The sequence below is a fragment of the Anser anser genome (genome assembly GCF_964211835.1).
Source record: "Anser anser genome assembly, chromosome: W".
NCBI lineage: Eukaryota > Metazoa > Chordata > Aves > Anseriformes > Anatidae > Anser > Anser anser.
Genome location: NC_139731.1, coordinates 14,952,354 through 14,969,624, shown reverse-complemented (window position 1 = coordinate 14,969,624; position 17,271 = coordinate 14,952,354). Strand labels below are relative to the sequence as shown.

At 51.3% G+C, this 17,271-nt stretch overlaps 2 protein-coding genes across 12 annotated transcripts in view; both read right to left on the bottom strand.

Moving 5' to 3' along the window:
• LOC310888645 (mothers against decapentaplegic homolog 4) overlaps positions 1-14,222 on the bottom strand; it is a 29,432-nt gene extending 15,210 nt beyond the window's left edge. For 2 of the 5 annotated variants that reach the window (XM_083815548.1, XM_083815551.1), the window contains exons 1-2: positions 6,563-6,703; positions 638-1,003 (exon numbers count right to left, since the gene is read on the bottom strand). In XM_083815548.1, the coding sequence (XP_083671674.1) occupies positions 638-886 (249 nt within the window). In that variant the 5' untranslated portion in view covers positions 887-1,003; positions 6,563-6,703. Of the gene's footprint in view, positions 1-637; positions 1,004-6,562; positions 6,938-14,112 lie in introns of those variants that run through there. The other 3 variants (XM_083815547.1, XM_083815550.1, XM_083815549.1) reach the window with 2 other exon arrangements.
• Positions 10,580-16,491, bottom strand: LOC310888646 (zinc phosphodiesterase ELAC protein 1-like). 7 transcript variants are annotated; one of them, XM_083815553.1, is made up of 5 exons: positions 16,239-16,299; positions 14,967-15,738; positions 14,113-14,291; positions 12,143-12,610; positions 10,580-11,525 (listed from the first exon to the last, which is right to left on the bottom strand). In XM_083815553.1, the coding sequence occupies exons 2-5, from the start codon at positions 15,023-15,025 to the stop codon at positions 11,062-11,064; spliced, it is 1,170 nt and encodes a 389-aa protein (XP_083671679.1). In that variant the 5' UTR covers positions 15,026-15,738; positions 16,239-16,299; the 3' UTR covers positions 10,580-11,061. The 7 variants fall into 7 exon arrangements, with proteins under 7 accessions (XP_083671679.1, XP_083671680.1, XP_083671678.1 ...); XM_083815554.1 differs by having other exon boundaries at positions 14,967-15,734; positions 16,239-16,288; XM_083815552.1 differs by lacking the exon at positions 14,967-15,738 and having other exon boundaries at positions 16,239-16,491.
• Positions 16,492-17,271: the final 780 nt, after the last annotated feature.

The window sequence follows — 17,271 nt, the reverse complement described above, 5'->3', positions numbered from 1 at the left end:
CGCTAACCTACCACTGGAAGGAATTTCCAAGGAGAAGAACGCCAATCCGTTACATACTGACAAAAAATAAATAAAAAAAAAAAATGAAAAAAAAATAACGCTTCGAGGGTAGACAGAAAGCTAGCCAGCAAACATGAACATCTGTCCTGGAACGAGTCAATCGCGACCCAAGCTATGCAGGTACTGAGTCCTGACGACGTAAGGCTAACGTACACCCTCAGCGCAGACTCCTCGGAGTACCTTAGCAAGGGATCACAGGTCTTTCTTCCCACTGCTGACCAACACAGAGTGAACAGAAGCTTGTAGTGAAAATACCGGGATAAACAGCCGAATTTGTTTACGTGACCCTGCTTTTTTGTTTTTTTGTTTTTTTACTGCCACACACACACACACACACTCGTTTAGAACGGCTGCTCCACCACCTTCTGCTCCTTTTGGGAAGGAAGAAAAAAAAAAAATCAACTACTGCAGCAGTCCAGAGCTCCAGCCGCAAAAACACGCCTACAAACGGGGGCGAGGGGCGGAGGGGGAACGCGACAGAAGAGCTACTCTTCCTCAACACGCTAGGATCCTGCGTCACTCACTTTTGCTCCAGCTTCGCTAGGAGGAAAACATCTGATTTTTCACTTGTACTAACCTGAAGCCTCCCATCCAGCGTTCTCTGTATTGTAACGCACTTGCTAGGATGAGCTCCATTTGTGGTTATAGCTGTAATCAAAGAATCCAATTCATCTTTTTTCTCCTTTAGCTTTTTAACTAAACTTTCAATTGCGCGTTTGGCAAAAGTTTCACTCTCTCCACCTTGGCGATGGCACATCAAGCTGTGAACAATGCTCAGACAAGCATCATTACTTGTTGGCGTGTTAGTAATAGACATATTGTCCATTTGTCACAGCTTTCTCTTTCAGATCAAATGTCAGTTTTGGGGGCTGTTATGACTTTCAAGCTGATGAACAAGAGATGATCCAAGTTAAGTGTTAGATGTACTGTCTCTTGGTAAAACCTAGGAGGAAAAAATATCTACATTAGAATTGTTTCTTTAACAAATTGCAGATCATGTTTCTAAGGAAGTCTGTGGCTTTTTGCTTCTTTTATTTGCAAGCTAAGTGCAGGATATTAAAAGCACATCAAAAAAAAAAAAAAATCTGTATTGCTTGTCCCGTGATAGCTAAAACATGCTTAAGACACTGCTTGCACAGGTTTAGAAATGAGGTTTTTGGTTTTTCCCCTAGTAACAGCAGTTAAATAAAAGTTTATATCCATGTACACGGAGGATGTACATCTAGAAAGGCAGGGGTTATTAGGTGAACAGTCGCTGCGTCAGGAAAAGGAGGCCAGGGGCATCGATCTCCTACGTTTTGCGCCGGCGGGATGCAACAAAGGAAAAAACACCGCCTGGGAATCGGGGGGGCGCTGATTTCAACAAAATTTGGGATAGCCAGGAAGCGCCAATGCAAACCAGAATCATCTGTCACCCTTATTTCATCGTCAGCTTGAGTCAGCAAGGTGCCGACTTCAGACTCCTGCTAATGGGAAAAGGCAAAAACTGGCCATCAGCTCAACTCCCCGTTAATCAACACCGCTCCTATCTTTTTAGTCGAGAATTCCAGGATCTCTTCCCTCGGTTGCTTCCAGCTCCTTCTGGATCAAGATAAAGCGAGTGAAGCCACTGAGAATCCTATTTCCAAACGGTCTCCGTCAAACAGAGCTGCCTGCACTAAATGTACAACAAGGAGTAAGCTCCCCCTTACGCGTTTAGCCTTCAAACTCGTTTAGAAAGAAGCATTCGCAGTCGTTTCTGGTCGCCGTGTCATTCTTCTCACGGCAGCCCTCCTCTTTCTCAAGTCATTTCGCGGAATCGGAAGAGCTGGCCTGATTTTGGCGATCCCGATCGAACCGGTCAGCGCATTTTATCGCGCTTTACCCAGAAACGCGGGTGCTGAGCGTTTGCAAGAGAAAAAAAAAAGGAGCCTAACGTTTTCCGAAAGCCGCTTTCGAGCCAGCTCTGCCTGGAGGCACTCACCCCACCGCCACAACCCTACCAGCTACGTGGTCTGACCTTTGTAGGACGCCGGCAGCAAATACAAACCGTCAACGTCGCTGAATTTAAACTTTCCTTAATAAAAAAAACCACACCTTTCTCAAACGAACGCCGCTGCCTTCTTCGCAAAAGTTAAGCGAAGATGCTCCGGGGCCCGATTTCTCCCGCGGGAGGACAAATCCCTAGAAGTTTGAGCAGGATTGCCTCACCTCGCCGTTCAAGCTTCTCCCTCGGTGCTAGTTATTTTTTTTTTTTTCCAGCGCTTCGACTCGGTAAGCCTCTTTTAAAAGTCACGCTGAACTCTGCCAGTCGTTCTCCATGGCAACCCGCGCTCGCGTGAAGCTGGAAAAGCTCGCCGGGACATCGTTCTCCTTCACCGTAAGGCGGCATCCCGGATTAGACACGCGTAAATAATCCGAAATGAGCGACCAGATGAAGCCCAAAGAGCCTTAAATGTAACGCTCAGCACCGGGCACGCGGCTCCGCGCGCCCCTTGAACTACGGGATGAGAATTTCGCTCGCCGGCTTTCGGAGGAAGCAACTCCAGCAAAGAAATCCTCGTTCAAGCGGCACGATCTTCAGAAACGTTGAGTCACCCCCCTCCCAGCTGCCACCGCACTCGACAGGAGCTTGTGAGCGCTCAGCAGTTTTACAAAGCCGGGCCACTTGTCGGGGATTTGCGACGCTGCAACTGCGGGGTGATTCGGGAGGCTTCCCTTCGAATCCCTCCCCACGCCGCGTTTCATCTCGGGCTTTGGAGCCCCGGAAAGCGGGTGAGAGAGCGGCTAGCGGCGCATCGACAAACGCCGCGACGTTTCTCGGGAAGCACCTGAAGCATTTAAGAGCGTTTTTGCAGAGAAGCCCCGCTCCGCGAACCGAAACGCTCCCCGAAACGGCTCGAGGAGCCTACCTTCGATCGAGTGACGCGTTCAGGAGGTGCCCTGACGCCTTCTGACTGCGTTACTTTCGCGTGCGTGCAAATAAAAGCGAGACGCCACCTCACCGCTGCGTGTTTTCAGCCGACAGCCTTCGCAGACAAGGCTCACATCCAGCAGAACATCGTGTTTGAGTGATTTTGGGCCCGCTGGATGTGAGCCCTACTCGCATCCCGCTCGGGATTCCACTTTTGGGACAAGGGGTGGCGAGGAGAGACGGGACCGTGAAGAAAAAAGCAGCGGGAGACAGCGCCGGAGCAAAGCTCAACTCCGAGGATCCCGCGCGCGTCTGTAACGGGACCTGAGCGGAGCACGGGAGGAAAAGGCACCAAGAGCTTCGAAGTACCTTAAGGAAAGTCATTTAACTTGAAAAAAAAAACGTATATATATATCAAAAGGCACTCTACGTCCCGTAACGTGAATGGGAACCTCGAGAGAGGAGGTGAGTCTGGAAAAAAAAGCAGCTAGGATCGCCAGGTAGCTAAAAACACCCCCGATGACCCGCAGCAAACACGCTCCTCTCTCAGCGGACCGCTACGAAAAAATTAACTCGGGCTCTCCCCTTGGAGAGTGGCGCAGAGCTGAGCAAATACCCGAACCCTCCCGCCCACCCTGCGTCTTTATTAGAGCTCGTTCGCTTCTCGGCACGCTACCCACCTCCGGCAGAAGCCAAACTTCGCGGTTTGGGGAGAAAACCAACCCAAAGCCCGGGCGGGACGCCGCACGCTTAACGGAGACGACCGGCGGCCGGCGATGCGAGGGGAAGGCAGCGCGGAGGAACACGATCCAGCGGGCTGCAAGCCGACAGAGCTCGGGCAAGGCGGTTAATCCCGGCCCCGCCGGGGCCGTGACACACTACCCGCCTCGTTTCCAGTAGGGTTGGAGCCAGGCGCAGCTGCGCAGGGCTCGAATTCACCGAGGAAGCCGGCTCTAAAAATGCGCCGGTCCAAATGCCACCGGATAATTACTTTAAGGTAGGGGCGGAAGGCCAAAAACTACCCCCCCCCCCGCTCCAGGTCACTTTCTCAGCGTGTTTTATCCCTCGTTTTCCACGGCAAACCGCTTCTTTTCCAGCCGAGAGAGAAGCGGAGAGCCTTAAGGCTGGTGGCTGGACGTGGCGCGCCGAGGAGCGGTGTCGTCAGGAGCGACCGAATCGCAGTTTTTGACATTTTAGGTTTTAAAAGGAAACGTTAAGTGGTGTATTTTTAAAAAGCAAAGCGTTATATTTATGTGTGTTTATGTAAATACACGCACGGGGCGTCCTCGGCGCAACTGGAAGAACCGTTTCTGTGTAGGTGGAAGGGTAACGCCGGACTTTTGGGAAGCTTTCGATGCCAAAGGGAAGCAGCCTCGCAGGCAAGAAGCTCCCGATACGGCGGTGAAAGCCCAGAGATGCTCAGGAGAAGGGCGCCAAACATCCCAAATAGCAGGGGACGGGAAATAAATGCCAAAAAAAATAAAATCCTAACGATCAAACTTCATTTCCAAGTCGTAAACCTAAAGGATTTTTTTTTTTCTGGAGAAGATACCCAAGGGAAAAAAAATAATAATAAGCGTTGTTTGCTTGAAGCTGCTCGTGGGAGCACGAGCCCCGCTCTCAGCCATCCCCGTCAGGGATTTGGAGCGTTTTGATCCCAGGCAGCGCTAACACAACGCGAGCGAACGGGCTCGTCAGAATAGCAGCCGAATTGCCACCTTGCTAGAAACGTTTCACGCGAATAAAAGCCTAGCGAGGCTCTTGCATAAGCTCGGTTGCCTCCAAAATTAGCCCGACACAAAGGCGGCGGAAAAGCAGCGCGTGCAGCGGAGTGCTCCGAACCGCCGAAACGCGGCTCCGGAGTTTTGCTCTTCCAATAACGCAGCGGTGATACAGACGATAAAGAAAAGAAAAAAAAAAAGGAAATCCGTAAACTGATGAAACAAAAGGCAGCTCGCGATTCGATGAAGATATGAAGCAGCGATTCGCCTGCGGAGACTTTCCAGCAGACTGTTATCTACTCGCCCACGGGGGCGAGCGGGACCGAAACATTTGCAGACGTGAGAACAATTCGCATTGAGGAGGGAGAGAAGAGCACGGAAAAGGCGCTACGCTAACTCTGCTCTGCACGGCGAGGGCTGGCGCTCGTCGGAATACCGAGAAAGAGTTTTACGACAGCTCCGAGGGGCGACTAGTCCATCTTAAAGCAAGTGCACGGTTAGGAAAAAAAACAAAATCCTTATCTCGCCTTCCGATCTGAGCGCGTGGGGGGGGGGGGGGGGGGGGCAGGACAGGATGGAGAAGGCGGCACCACTCTGCCGGTACAGCTGCGCGTGCACGGATTTTAAATCCTACAGAGGTGCACTTCGCCTCTTGGCTTCCCCTTCCCTCCCTTTGTCTGTTGTTTTTTTGTTTGTTTGTTTGTTTTTGAGAAAGCACCCAGCTCAAAAAAAAACTCCTCTTTTCAATACAGGCTTCTGTACGGTCAGAGAAGGAAGACCACTGGACGTTACAGCACGAGACGAGGAAGGGCAGCGAACCCCTTTTCAGCTGCTCTGTCCGAGCCACCCCAGCGGGGACTCGGTGCCTGTCCCCCTGCCTATCCCAGCACCGGCGGGCGAGGAAGGGGCGAAGGGGAAAAGGGAAAGAGCCCGCGCGCAGCGAGCTGCAGGTGGCAGGGCCCCTCGCCACAGGACCTGGGCTGGGCTCTTCCTCGGAGCATCCTACAAGCCCCATCTTCCCGCAGGAGGCTTCCCTCGGCGAGGGCAAACAGCAATTTGCCCGAACCTCACAAACAGAGGAAACAATTGCGGCTGAAGCCAGCAACGAGAGCGGAGCCTCGCTCAGGCAGGAGCACCGATCCCTCGCTCGCAGCCAACGTTTCGATACCCCGGCGCTAGGTGCGCGAGATAACATCTGCTCCTCGTCGCAATCGGCGCGGGGATAACGTTCTCCGCGTTCGAGCTTCGGGGGAAAAAAAAAAAAATAAAAAAAATCAAGAAGCAACTCCGGGTAAAGGAAGCGTGGCGAATCCCAGCCCTGAGCCAAAGTAGTGGGGTTTTTTTGGGAGGATAGCGACGTGGGGAAAACGGCGTCCCGATGTTCCCGGCGGACCCTAAGGGGCTGCCCGGCGAACCTTTGTTCTCCTCGCTCCCAACTCGACCGCCTATTGTGCGAGGAGCCTTCGGAGGCTCCTTTGCTAAGGAGGCTCCCGAGCAGCTGGAGGGGAGTTAGCTGACCGCTTCTCTGCGGGCTCCCGGCTCCGGGGAAAGCAAACTTTCCGTCGGCGGCGGATCGAAGGAGCGTGCTTATGCAACGAGCAAAATCCCAGGAGCTCCTTCGCGGGCAGAGGAGGGCCGGGAAGAGCTGGGCACGGAAACCACGGCCAGGAGCTCGGGGAACGGCGGGGACCAGGCCTAGCGGAGGAGGTCCCGGAGCCCTCCAGGGGCCCTGGGACAGCCCCGGGCCGCCACAGGGGGCGGGGGGGGGGGTGACAGCGGCGCCTCTGAGGGGAGCCCTGTGGGGGGGGGGCAGCCCCCCGGGCCTGAAGTGTGTGCGTGGGGGGGGGGTCCCGGCGGGGCTCAGCGTGCTGCCGGGCGCGGATGTTACCTGGGGCCGCTCTCCGGGCGCGGCCGCGCTGACGGGGCCGGCCCCGGTGCGGCGGAGCGGCGCGGAGAGCAGGGCCGGGCCTCGTCCTCCTTCCTCCTCCTCCTCCTCCTCCTCTTTCCTCCTCCTCCTCCTCAGCCGCCCCCCCGCCCCGGCCCGCCCTCCCCGCCCCGGCTTGCGGCGGCGGCGGCGGCGCTGAGCGGCTGCGGAGGGCAGGGCAGGGCCGGGCCCGGCCGCCCCGTCACGGCCCCGGGGCTGCGGCGGCGGCCGCCGGTGATGGCGGCGGGGGGCGGGGGGGCCGCGCTCCGGCCGCTCGCGCTCCGCCGCCGACACGTCCGGGCCGCCGCCGCGCATGCGCCACATCCGGGCAACCGCCGCGCCGCGAGGGGTTGGGAAAGGGCGGGCCCGCGGGGCGGCCCCGCACGGGGCCAGCCGCTGAGGCGATTCCGCAAGCGGAACCCCGACGGGCGCGCGGCCCTGCGAGGGTAAGCGCTCTAAGGGCAAAGCCTGCGGATGGAAGCCCCGCAAGTGCCAAACCCCACAAGTGCAAAGCCCCACAAGTGCCAAACCCCACAAGTGCAAAGCCCCACAAGTGCAGAACGCCACAACTACAAAACCCCACAAGTGCAGAACCCCACAACTACAAAACCCCACAACTACAAAGCCCCACAACTACAAAACCCTACGACTACAAAACCCCACAACTACAAAACCCCACAACTACAAAACCCTACAACTACAAAACCCCACAACTACAAAACCCCACAAGTGCAGAACCCCACAACTACAAAACCTTACAACTACAAAGCCCCACAACTACCAAACCCCACAAGTGCAAAACCCCACAAGTACAAAGCCCCACAACTACCAAACCCCACAAGTGCAAAACCCCACAACTGCAAAACCCTACAACTACAAAACCCTACAACTACAAAGCCCCACAACTACAAAGCCCCACAACTACCAAACCCCACAAATGCCAAACCCCACAAACGCCAAACCTCACCAACGAAACCCCAAGAAACGCACAGTCCCACAAACACAAACCCCATAAATGTAAACCCCACAAACGCAAAACCCCACGAACGAAACCCCAAGAAACGCACAGCTCTACAAACGCAAACCCCCTAAGTGAAAACCCCATAAATGCAAAACCGCCAAAATTCAAGCCCCATAAATGCAAAATCCTTCACATTCAAGCCCCATAAATGCAAAGCCCTTCGAATTCAAGCCCCATAAATGCAAATCCATTAAATTCAAGCCCCATAAATGCAAAACCCCACAGAGGCACCCCACCAAACGCCACCTGGCACCAGGGGCTGAGGCTTTTGGGGCCGGTGCTGCCGCCTTTGGGGCGTCTTTCCACGGGGCAGCCGTGTTTAGGGGCGACGTTTTGTTTGGAAGGGGACAGGCGAAAAAGGGAAGCGGGTGTAAGGAAATTCAGGGCAGGCTTCCACAAAGTCCTAGCAGCAGGTGCGAGCGAGCTGCCAGCTCGGCCACGAAACCCCAAACCCCGGCCCTACAAACCCCTTTCGATGCAAACGTTTCCCCCGATACCCAAAGCCGGGGCTGGAGCGATCAGTTTAACGGGGCACGTTCAAGCCCCAAACGCCAAAATCGATCGAATTCCTGCGACTTGTTCTGCCTCTGCTGTTGCTAAACCTCCCGTTTTATTTCCCATATATATATATATTTCCCATATATATATAAAAAAGCAGGTTTCGCCATTTATCGCGTCCCTCTGCCGGTACCGGCTTAAAAGGGAAGCAAATTTAGGGGAACCCTTCCAGGGAAGCGGAAGAAATTTGGAAAAATAAGCTATTTAAAGCTCCGAAATCGTCATCGCCACAACATCCGCCCGCGCCTGGGAGAAATTCAGCACCTCGACGTGCCTGTTAGGATTAAAACGAGAACGAGCTGCACAGGTTCTCACGTTGGTTTTTATTTTTTTTCCCCCTTTTTTTTTTTAATTTTCCTCTCCAGGGTGAAGTGTTTCTTAACTTTGAACGCGTCTAAAGACGAAAAGGGGAAGCCAAGCCCGGGGGATTTCTCGCCGCCCGAGGTGGCCCAAATCGCCGTCTGGAGCACTAACGAGCTTCCGAGCGGATTAGCCCATCGCTTACGTGCTGTCACGCCGGAGACTCTCGGGCAGATAACGTTTTAACGCGAAGGGATTTTTGTGCCGCGGTAATTAGCAAGTGGTCGACGGGAAGATAAAAAGCGTGGAGAAAACAGTTTTCGGTCCGAATTTTTTGGCGGACCGTGGCAAGCGGAGCCACGCGGGCCTGCTAAAAAAGAGACGGCTCGAACTTGATTACCAACGCTAAAACCTATTAAAGAAAACCCGTAGGAATTCCCAGCACGGAACGTACCCCCTTTCACCAACATCCAAAAAAAAAGAAACTTTGTAAAAATGACAGCCGTGTAGCCAATTTGGCCTTAATATAGGCCAGGGAACTCGCAGATTAAAGCTGCATTTCCTTTTTTCGATGGCCCACACAGAAGAAATGGCCATAAAAAAGCACGGACACCTCAACTCTGTGCCAGGACCTCATACTTGACCTAATATTTGCAGAGGACCTGGCCTTCTGGTTCACTTAGGGACGCTCTTCTCCTCGCTCTCCTAGCCCCAAACGAAACCGTTCTTACGCCGCCGCTCTTCTCCCGCTTTGGGATCGTGGAGCGGACGGAGGCTGCTCAGCTCTTCGCTACGAAGAGCAGAGTGTGATGTTAGGTCTCTGCACCTGCTACGAACGCCCAGCATATTATCCACCTTCCAAAAGCAAAACAATTTCTGGATGGAGAGAACGTGCTACCGTGTAGTCTTCAGGCTTTTAGGTTGGATGTTAGGAAGAACTTCTTTACCGAAAGGGTTGTTAGGCATTGCAACGGGCTGCCCGGGGAAGTGGTTGAGTCGCCATCCCTGGAGGTCTTCAAAAGACGTTTAGATGTAGAGCTTAGTGATACGGTTTAGTGGAGGACTTGTTAGCGTTAGGTCAGAGGTTGGACTGGGTGACCTTGGAGGTCTCTTCCAACCTAGGTGATTCTGTGATTCTGTGATTCTGTGATGCCTTTACACCATTTTTAGGAGAGAAGTCACGGAGATCGATGGGTTTCTGCTCCAGAAGTCATCTCCCTCAAGCTCGCAACTCTTCCCGCTAAGTATTTGTTAAAGAAATCGAAGGCTTCCTCTGTGCATTTTAAGCACAGATACAAAACATTAATGCTGGTGTAATTCGGTTCCGAGTTACAGAAGGATAGGGATAAGAATCCGATTTATTTCGATTAGTTTAGCCAAATATTAGGAAACCACACTCCTATTTTTCTTCGGATTGTTGCTTAACTACAGCCAAGTACACTCTTTATTGAAGAAAATGTGAAGAGTACAGAAAATTTATACGCAAACTTCAACTTCCTTCTCTCACCAGCTCAAAACCTGCCAAATTTTTACATGTTTATTAGAAAGTTACTAAGTATTTCAGCTTTCAGGAACCCACAGCAAGGGAAACATATTTACTATCCCTTTTTCAAAATACACCAATTTAATTTTTGACCGGAAAATTGAGCTAAGGTTTGGGCAGCTCCAACTTCTGGTTTGTTTTGACGCGGGGAAGAGAAGGACATAAATTTAAAGCTGGTCTACGCGTCCCTTAACTGGAAGGAATAAAGTCATTGCAGAAACAGGTGAAATTCCTCCCACAGGTGTATTTCTACAACTAGAAATATGCTTTTATCAGGAGAATTCGTCTTTGAAAACGTGCTTGGAGGAGCACTTTAGGGAAGACCGCTTTCACCCGCCGAAAGACTTCCAGAGCATACCTTCAAAGCTTTAGTGGCGCGGGGAAGAGGTGCGCAAACGGAGCTCAAACTTCAGACCTTTACATGAATTCGGAGCGATCCACTTTTGACAGGAAGCCCGAACTGTGTTTATTTATGAGAAAAGCTCGTACGCAAAGGGATTTTGTAAAGGGAGTGTTATGCAAGGCTTTCAACTCGAACACCACCACCGGTTACAAGTACTTGGCAGAGCTAGAAATGCTTTATTGGTTTCAGAGCGACAGTCCTCCTGCATAGAAATCAGATAAATAGCCACAAAATGCTGCATGGAAGTTTGAAACAGCTGTTATTCAAAGGCTTCTAACAGAGAAAATACTTTGAATTCTGGCGCAGAACCTTCCAGAGGGTTGTTTAAAGACGGTGCTTTCCTCTAGGAACCTGCAGTCTAAGCAAAACCCCCGGGCTCGTGCCTGCCCTGGAGAGGCGAGGTGCCTGCAGCAGCCACCTACACATTTCTTCCCAATTCCAGACGTTTGAGGATCCTTTCTTCTTGCTTTACAAAAGCAACGATAACTGTACCTGGTGCTCCCTCCCGTTTGCAACTATTCCCTGCGTGCCACAGAAGTGAATTCATTTGGATGCGAGAAACCCTACCGTTATTTTTAAGTGCCACCAGCGCCCTCCTACTTTGTGTCTTCCTACAGAATTCCCTAATACCGCTGTTTTCACTTTTTCATCGGGATCTCTATTGTCATAAAATCCTCGGCTAACGCTACTTCTTGACCGCCTAACACTGCCTCTGCCTGTCGCTTCAGTTCAGTGACATCGGTGTCTCCCTCACCTACCTGCGCAGCTGGTTTGTACCGCTGGCTGAAGTGAGTCAAGACCAGTTTCTTAACTCTACACAGCTTGGCAAAATCAGATGCCACTTTTGGAGTGCTATGGCCATGCTCCCTGGCCTTCTCCTCTTGGGTATCGTCCAGCGTGGCTTCGTGAATCAGCAAATCTGCTTCGCGGCAAAGCCTCGCAGCTGCGTCTCCAACCACCCCCGAACAATCCCCCAAAATACAGATTTTTCTGCCAGGAATGGGGTCTTCTAAGACATCTGAAGGAGAAATCGTTCTCCCGTTTTCTAGGACGACGGCCATTCCGTTCTTCAGTTTCCCGTACAAAGGACCTGGCTGAACTCCTGGCGAAGAGAGGCAAAAGAGTCCGTAAGTACCGCGGCGAGCGTTAGGTCGAAAGAAAATACCGCTCGAGATGAGATTCGCTACGCGTAGAGCTGCCTTACTGAAAAAACACGACCTCAATATAAGCAGCAACCGACAACTCATATAGTTCGTACAACTAACGAGCGCGTAACCTTATCGGGAAGTGCTTTTGAAGAAAAGTTGCATTCCTCATATGAAAATCAATAGATTCATGCAAACGCACTGCCATGCCTTCCTCAGAAAGCCACAGTACGCTTTTTAAGCCTTTCTGAGCTTGTTTACTCCTCTTAGAAGGAGAACAGGCTGCGATATTAAGGGGCATCGGTGTTACACACCAAGTCAGACTGCTGCGGTGGCATAAACGTATTAAAACCTCTTTACTAGAAAACAGAAGACGGAATCGGAATGGATTACAGAGCGACGCAGCAGCCCTGATTTAACAGAAACCCTAGAAAGGTTGTCAGAAAAAGATTGCAGCTGCCTGTGAACCCCACGGTGTTAAATTTGCTGAAAGCTGGAGTCGCTAAGCTTGAACGCATGCGTTTAGGCATTAAAAAAAAAATAAAAAGAGGTAAAATAAGTCGTAGTAAGTTACCAAGGTCTTTCAGTTTCTGTACGTTGAGTTTACCAGTCCGGGGCTTCTCTTCCACTACGAAGCCGAAGGAAGGAACGCGGTGAAACAGGCGAAATGCTTTCACAACCAGCTGCTCGTTGTCGAACAGCAAGTAAGAGTTTTCCACGGGATCCAGGTGGAGAATTCTCCCCTGGGCTTCCTGGGGAGATGCCTCGTCTCTGGCCAAATCAGAAAATTCTTTAAATTCTTCTGCAGGGCACTGGTCCCGTGTAGGGACAAGCTCGTGGACAACGTAGGGAAAGAGAAGTTGGGAGTGGGAGAGCTCCATGGTCCTCCAGATGAAGTTTCTCAGTCCAATTGGTCCGTAAATATCGACGGCTGGTTTGTTCGGGTCAGGGCTACTTTGGAGGCTAAGCGTACACAGCAGGCCGGGAAGCCCAAAAAAATGGTCTCCGTGAAGATGAGTTATGAAAATCTTGGTTATTCTGCCTATCGATAAGAACAGAAGGGGAAGAAAAGATAGAAATTAAATCTCTTTTCGGCAAGAGGTGGAAAAAGAGGATGGGGGGAAGTGAAAATAAACCAGTGTTTAAGACCTAAATCCTAAACCACAAAGTATTTTTTTTTTCCACCACGGTGATGAGTTTCAACACAAAGCTTATTTTGGCTTGCAAGTGTTTTGTCAAGAAGAGGCTGCTGCGATCAACGTTTTAATTGCTGCTAAACAAAAGGTGCCAAAAGCACGGAACAGAATTGACTGGTGGCATCTGCCATACTCAGATGCAAATAAGTGCTGGAAAGTGGTCGATGCGTTACATGGAAACTGTGGACGAATGAAACATAAGGCGGACTCTGTGCCGTTGCTAGTTTGGAATTTAGCACGTGAAATGATCTTAAATTTAAAAAAACAAAAATATAAAAAGCATCCGGTTTTTGATTTCAAAGTTCTTTAAAACGCAAGAACCTCACGGTTCCCTCCCGGTTTGTTTCAAACGGCTGAAAAGTTGCACGTAAAGATCTGAGCTTCACATCCCAGCTGCGTTTGTTGGTGTCCTTTGGCGCCCAAGTCTTTTGGTGGCCTTTTCTCCTTCCAGGGAAGTCATACTTAAACAAAAACGACACCACAACCAGATATATTATTCCAGTTACCCTGCTGTCCCTTCTTTGAGTAGCCAGCTTATGTTTTCCTGGGTGCTCTTCTCTGCAAAGTGGGCAACCACCAAAATGTGCAGCATCTCCCGTGTTGCGGTTTGTGGGCAGGAAGATGTCAGGGAACCCAAAAAACCACAGTTTTTTGCGTGACAGGAAGCCTCGGCAGCTGTTTTAGCATTTTCATCATCTGTTAAAACTAAGCAATGGAAAAGACCAAATGTTTGTTTTGATTTAAGAAGGATTTAGTAATGATCGCTACTTCGGCCTATTCACCTGTACACTAAATCCCCTGGCAGCTTCAGATTTTGAGGGAGCAGGAGGTTACCTTTGTGTTTATAAACTGGTAATTCCATTTAAAACCTGCTTGCGAGAGTCAGAAATTTGCTCTTGCTGACGTAGATCACCAAAGCACGACGACGGAAGGGCAAGTCTGGTTCCTACTTGATGTGCCAAAATAAAGCTGCCGAGCATGCACACAACTTTACTGGAAAACAAAAGCTATTTGTTTATCTTTTTAATACCTCTTGACAGGCAGCTTCACAGCAGGTATTGTCTCTTCAGACAAATACAGAGCTGTGCCAGTTTAAAGCCAGTCTCCGCTCCCTGTTTGAAACTGCAAAGCCGAAGGAATTAATTCGGAAGAGCTTGGTTCAGAAGAGTTTGGTTCTCAAACACAATTCTGCAGCGTAGAGCGATCAAGGACTACTGCACAGCAGGTTCGGCAACCGCCGCCCATACGCAGATGCGCCTGTTTGGTTATGTATTCAAGTAACGCGAGCACGAAGGCAAAGTATTTTGCTTAGATCTCACGAAACTTTTCCCCTTTCGACAGCACTAACCTGCTTTTAGATGGCTTTTCATCACTTGCGTTTGAGTTCCCTCCCCGCAGTCAAAGAGCCAGCACTCGCCTTCTCTGCGAAGCACTAACGCTGATGCCCCTCTTGTCGGAGAGGGATACGCTGAGCCCGTTCCGAGGAAAGTTATGTCCATCGACATCGTAATTGTGTCGATATGCCACCTGAAAGAGAGATTTTAAGTCACCGAACTTTTCTTCATGCTGGGAAAGAACGAAATGTTTTTGCTTTAAGGGAAGGCACCTGACGTACTTCAGAGTGAGGATCAAATTCTCCTTCCCTTGAAAAATATTTGTAAAAAATCTCCTGGAGTAGGCTACAAATTTCAGACATCAGAATATTTACAGAATAAGTCAAAGGCGGACTTCTTTTTCAAGTCAGTGAAAGGCTGCAAACATCCAGCCCAAACCTAAGACATGGCCTTTGTTCATTACCTAAAGAAATATATACCAACCACTGGGAAATGATCTTATCTTAAACATCGGTATTATTTCTCCTTCCCTTTATTCGAACTTGACATTTTCCTGTTCTCCGGGTGTACGGCTGTCCCTTCAACCATTTTTCCCTGCCCAAAGGCACACGCTTTCCTCTGAAGGCCTTTTAAGAATGACTAAGAACAAATAACCACCGCTGACATTTCCAAGCTGTGGACCTCAGATGTAGCCAGCCCAGCCCTGCGGAGGGAAAGGATTCGCTTCCCTCGAAAAAAACTTTCAGAGACTGCAAGAGGCAGGAGTGCACGGGTCTCCTTTGCCTTTGCAACGACGTCCTTGAGAGCAATTGCTGCTTTACTTCTGCAGCGTTGCTTCCAGGCTGTGGATAGATCAAGTGACACCTATTGCAGAAGGATCTGCACCAACAGCTGCTGTACGCGGAGCTGTTCATTTACGTGCTCCATCGTCTGAATAAGGAACTTAGCCCGTCTGTAGGAGCCGGACAAATCTTCTGAACGCTGCCTGTTGCGCGACTGAGACCGAGGACGTCTTCCCTTAGGGAATACGTTTGCTCCAGTCTTAGTTTCTACCTCGCTTTCAGGTGTATTTCCACTCCAACCTCAGCCTTCAGGTTCCTCAACTGTGCTGGGCCTGAAAGAGCTTCAAGTACCGTTCAAGACCAGAGCTCTGCCACCTTCTCGGGTTTGGTTTTTTTTTTTTTTTTCTGGAGGAGCTGCCACGGCCGTCCACGCGCGAGCCGTCCCTTCCGCCGCCGCATTAACGGGGCTCTCCGAAGCACGGCGAGATGCAGCACACGATTAGCTGGCTTTGGGGGTGGGAGGGAACGAGAAGCATCCGTCGCATCCCCAGAAGGCAGATTTACAGGTTTCTCTTCCTTTATATGAGGATGTTGCATGGATTAATACTTTCTAAGCCGAAAAAGAGAAGGAATCGGGCTGGGGCCTTACACCGTGCGTTTGTACCCTTCCAGCAGCAGCAGGCAGAGGCTCGGGGAAAGCCAGGGAAGCTCAGATCAGCTTTCCTGATACGCAGGATCAAAGTTTAACCGCTTATATTTCATAACTGTGTGACGAGAAGGATTCAAAGCCCATGCTTGGCACTGCCTGGCTTCGCTTCTCCTTTCAACTGCGGCGCTCGGCGTCTCGCCCCAGACTGGCTGGCGTGAAACAGCATTTTCAGGAGTTTCAAGCAGGAGAAGGCAAAAAAAAAAAAGAAAAAAGCCACGGTGAGGGCGATTAAGGTTCCTCCGGGAGCAACACTACAGGTACGACAAGTTTTAATTAGAAAATCCGCCGGAGCGGCGGCCGGATGCGCGCCAGCTCCCAGTCAGGGCCGCCTCCTGCACAGGGAAGCCGGGCAGCGTGTGTGAATAGACTGTCCTGAGGCTTCTCTGAAGGGAAAACGGGGGAAAAATTGGGCTTTTAGGGTCGTGTGGTGGCCGCAGAAGGGGGGGTGGTGGGGGGGGGGGGTTAACAAGCGCCTCCGTAGCCTTCCACCCGCCCTCAGCACCGCGCCGTAAGGGGAACAAAATGAAAGCCACGACCACGATCGGCACCGGCCGACCCCCTCGGGTTTCCCTCAGGCCCCCCCCCCGCTATCCGGGGTCCCCTTCGCCCTCCTCCCCGGCCCCGAGCCCGGCCCCGGCCCCGGCCCTACCCGTGCGGGCGGCCCCGGCGGCGGCAGGCGGAGCCCGCGCTCCGCGGGGCCGGGCCGGCGGCGGGGCCTCCCCCGGGGCCTGGGCGTGAGGGGAGCGGGGCCCCGATCGCCATCCCCTCGGGGTTTTGGGGTTTGCTGAGGGCCAGGCGGAGCGGCACCGTGCTCTCGGCGGGGTTTTTACGTTTGGGGACTGTGGAAGTGGTGTTTTTATGCGATTCCCGGCCCTGCTTGTGGTAGCCGGCTGGCTGCGTTTTCCTCTGTAAGGATGCAAACTACCAATGCTGTGCACTGAGGGACACGCGCAAGGAGCTTTCTCCTCATTTGCCACACGCGTTTCAGCAGCAATCCTTACAAATAGTCACAAAAACCCACCTAAAACCTGATAATTCACGTCAAATATCCCCCCTTCCCCCCCGCCCCCCCCTCCGATGAAGTCAGCTCCCCCAGGTGAACAACCCACCTAAAACCTGCTAATTCACCCCAAATTTTACCCGCCCGATGAAGTCTTCTCCCCTAGATGAAGCACCCTGACGTTGGAAGGCAATGCGGGTGCGATGGCACACGACACACCACGACACCTGCTTGTAAGGTACAGCCTGCACCCATCCCAAAACGCAGCGTCCCGGTCGTGCCAGGGGATGCCACAGGCCTCTTACACCTAAGACTTCTTTTTTTCTCTCTTAAAATATATCTAAGGATTCTTCAGACCCTTCGAGGCCTCAGTGTAGAGTGCTGTGAAACAGCCTGATGTTCCACAAAAACTTCCGAGAGAAAAATTTTAATCGCTTTGCTTGCAGTCCAACTACCTGCTTGGTTTGCTGAGCCTTTATCGAGGGACAAAAATCAAGCAGACCAAGGGGAAAAAAAAAATTAAAAGTAAAAACATGTGGGTGATTTGGGTGATTTCATAGAAATTCTACATAGGTCAAGCATTATGGTTTTAGAAGAAACAAAATCAAATATAATTTAGGCAAAGGGAATGCATTTTACTACGAAAATAGAAGACCAGAACACACTTTTCAATAGAATTACA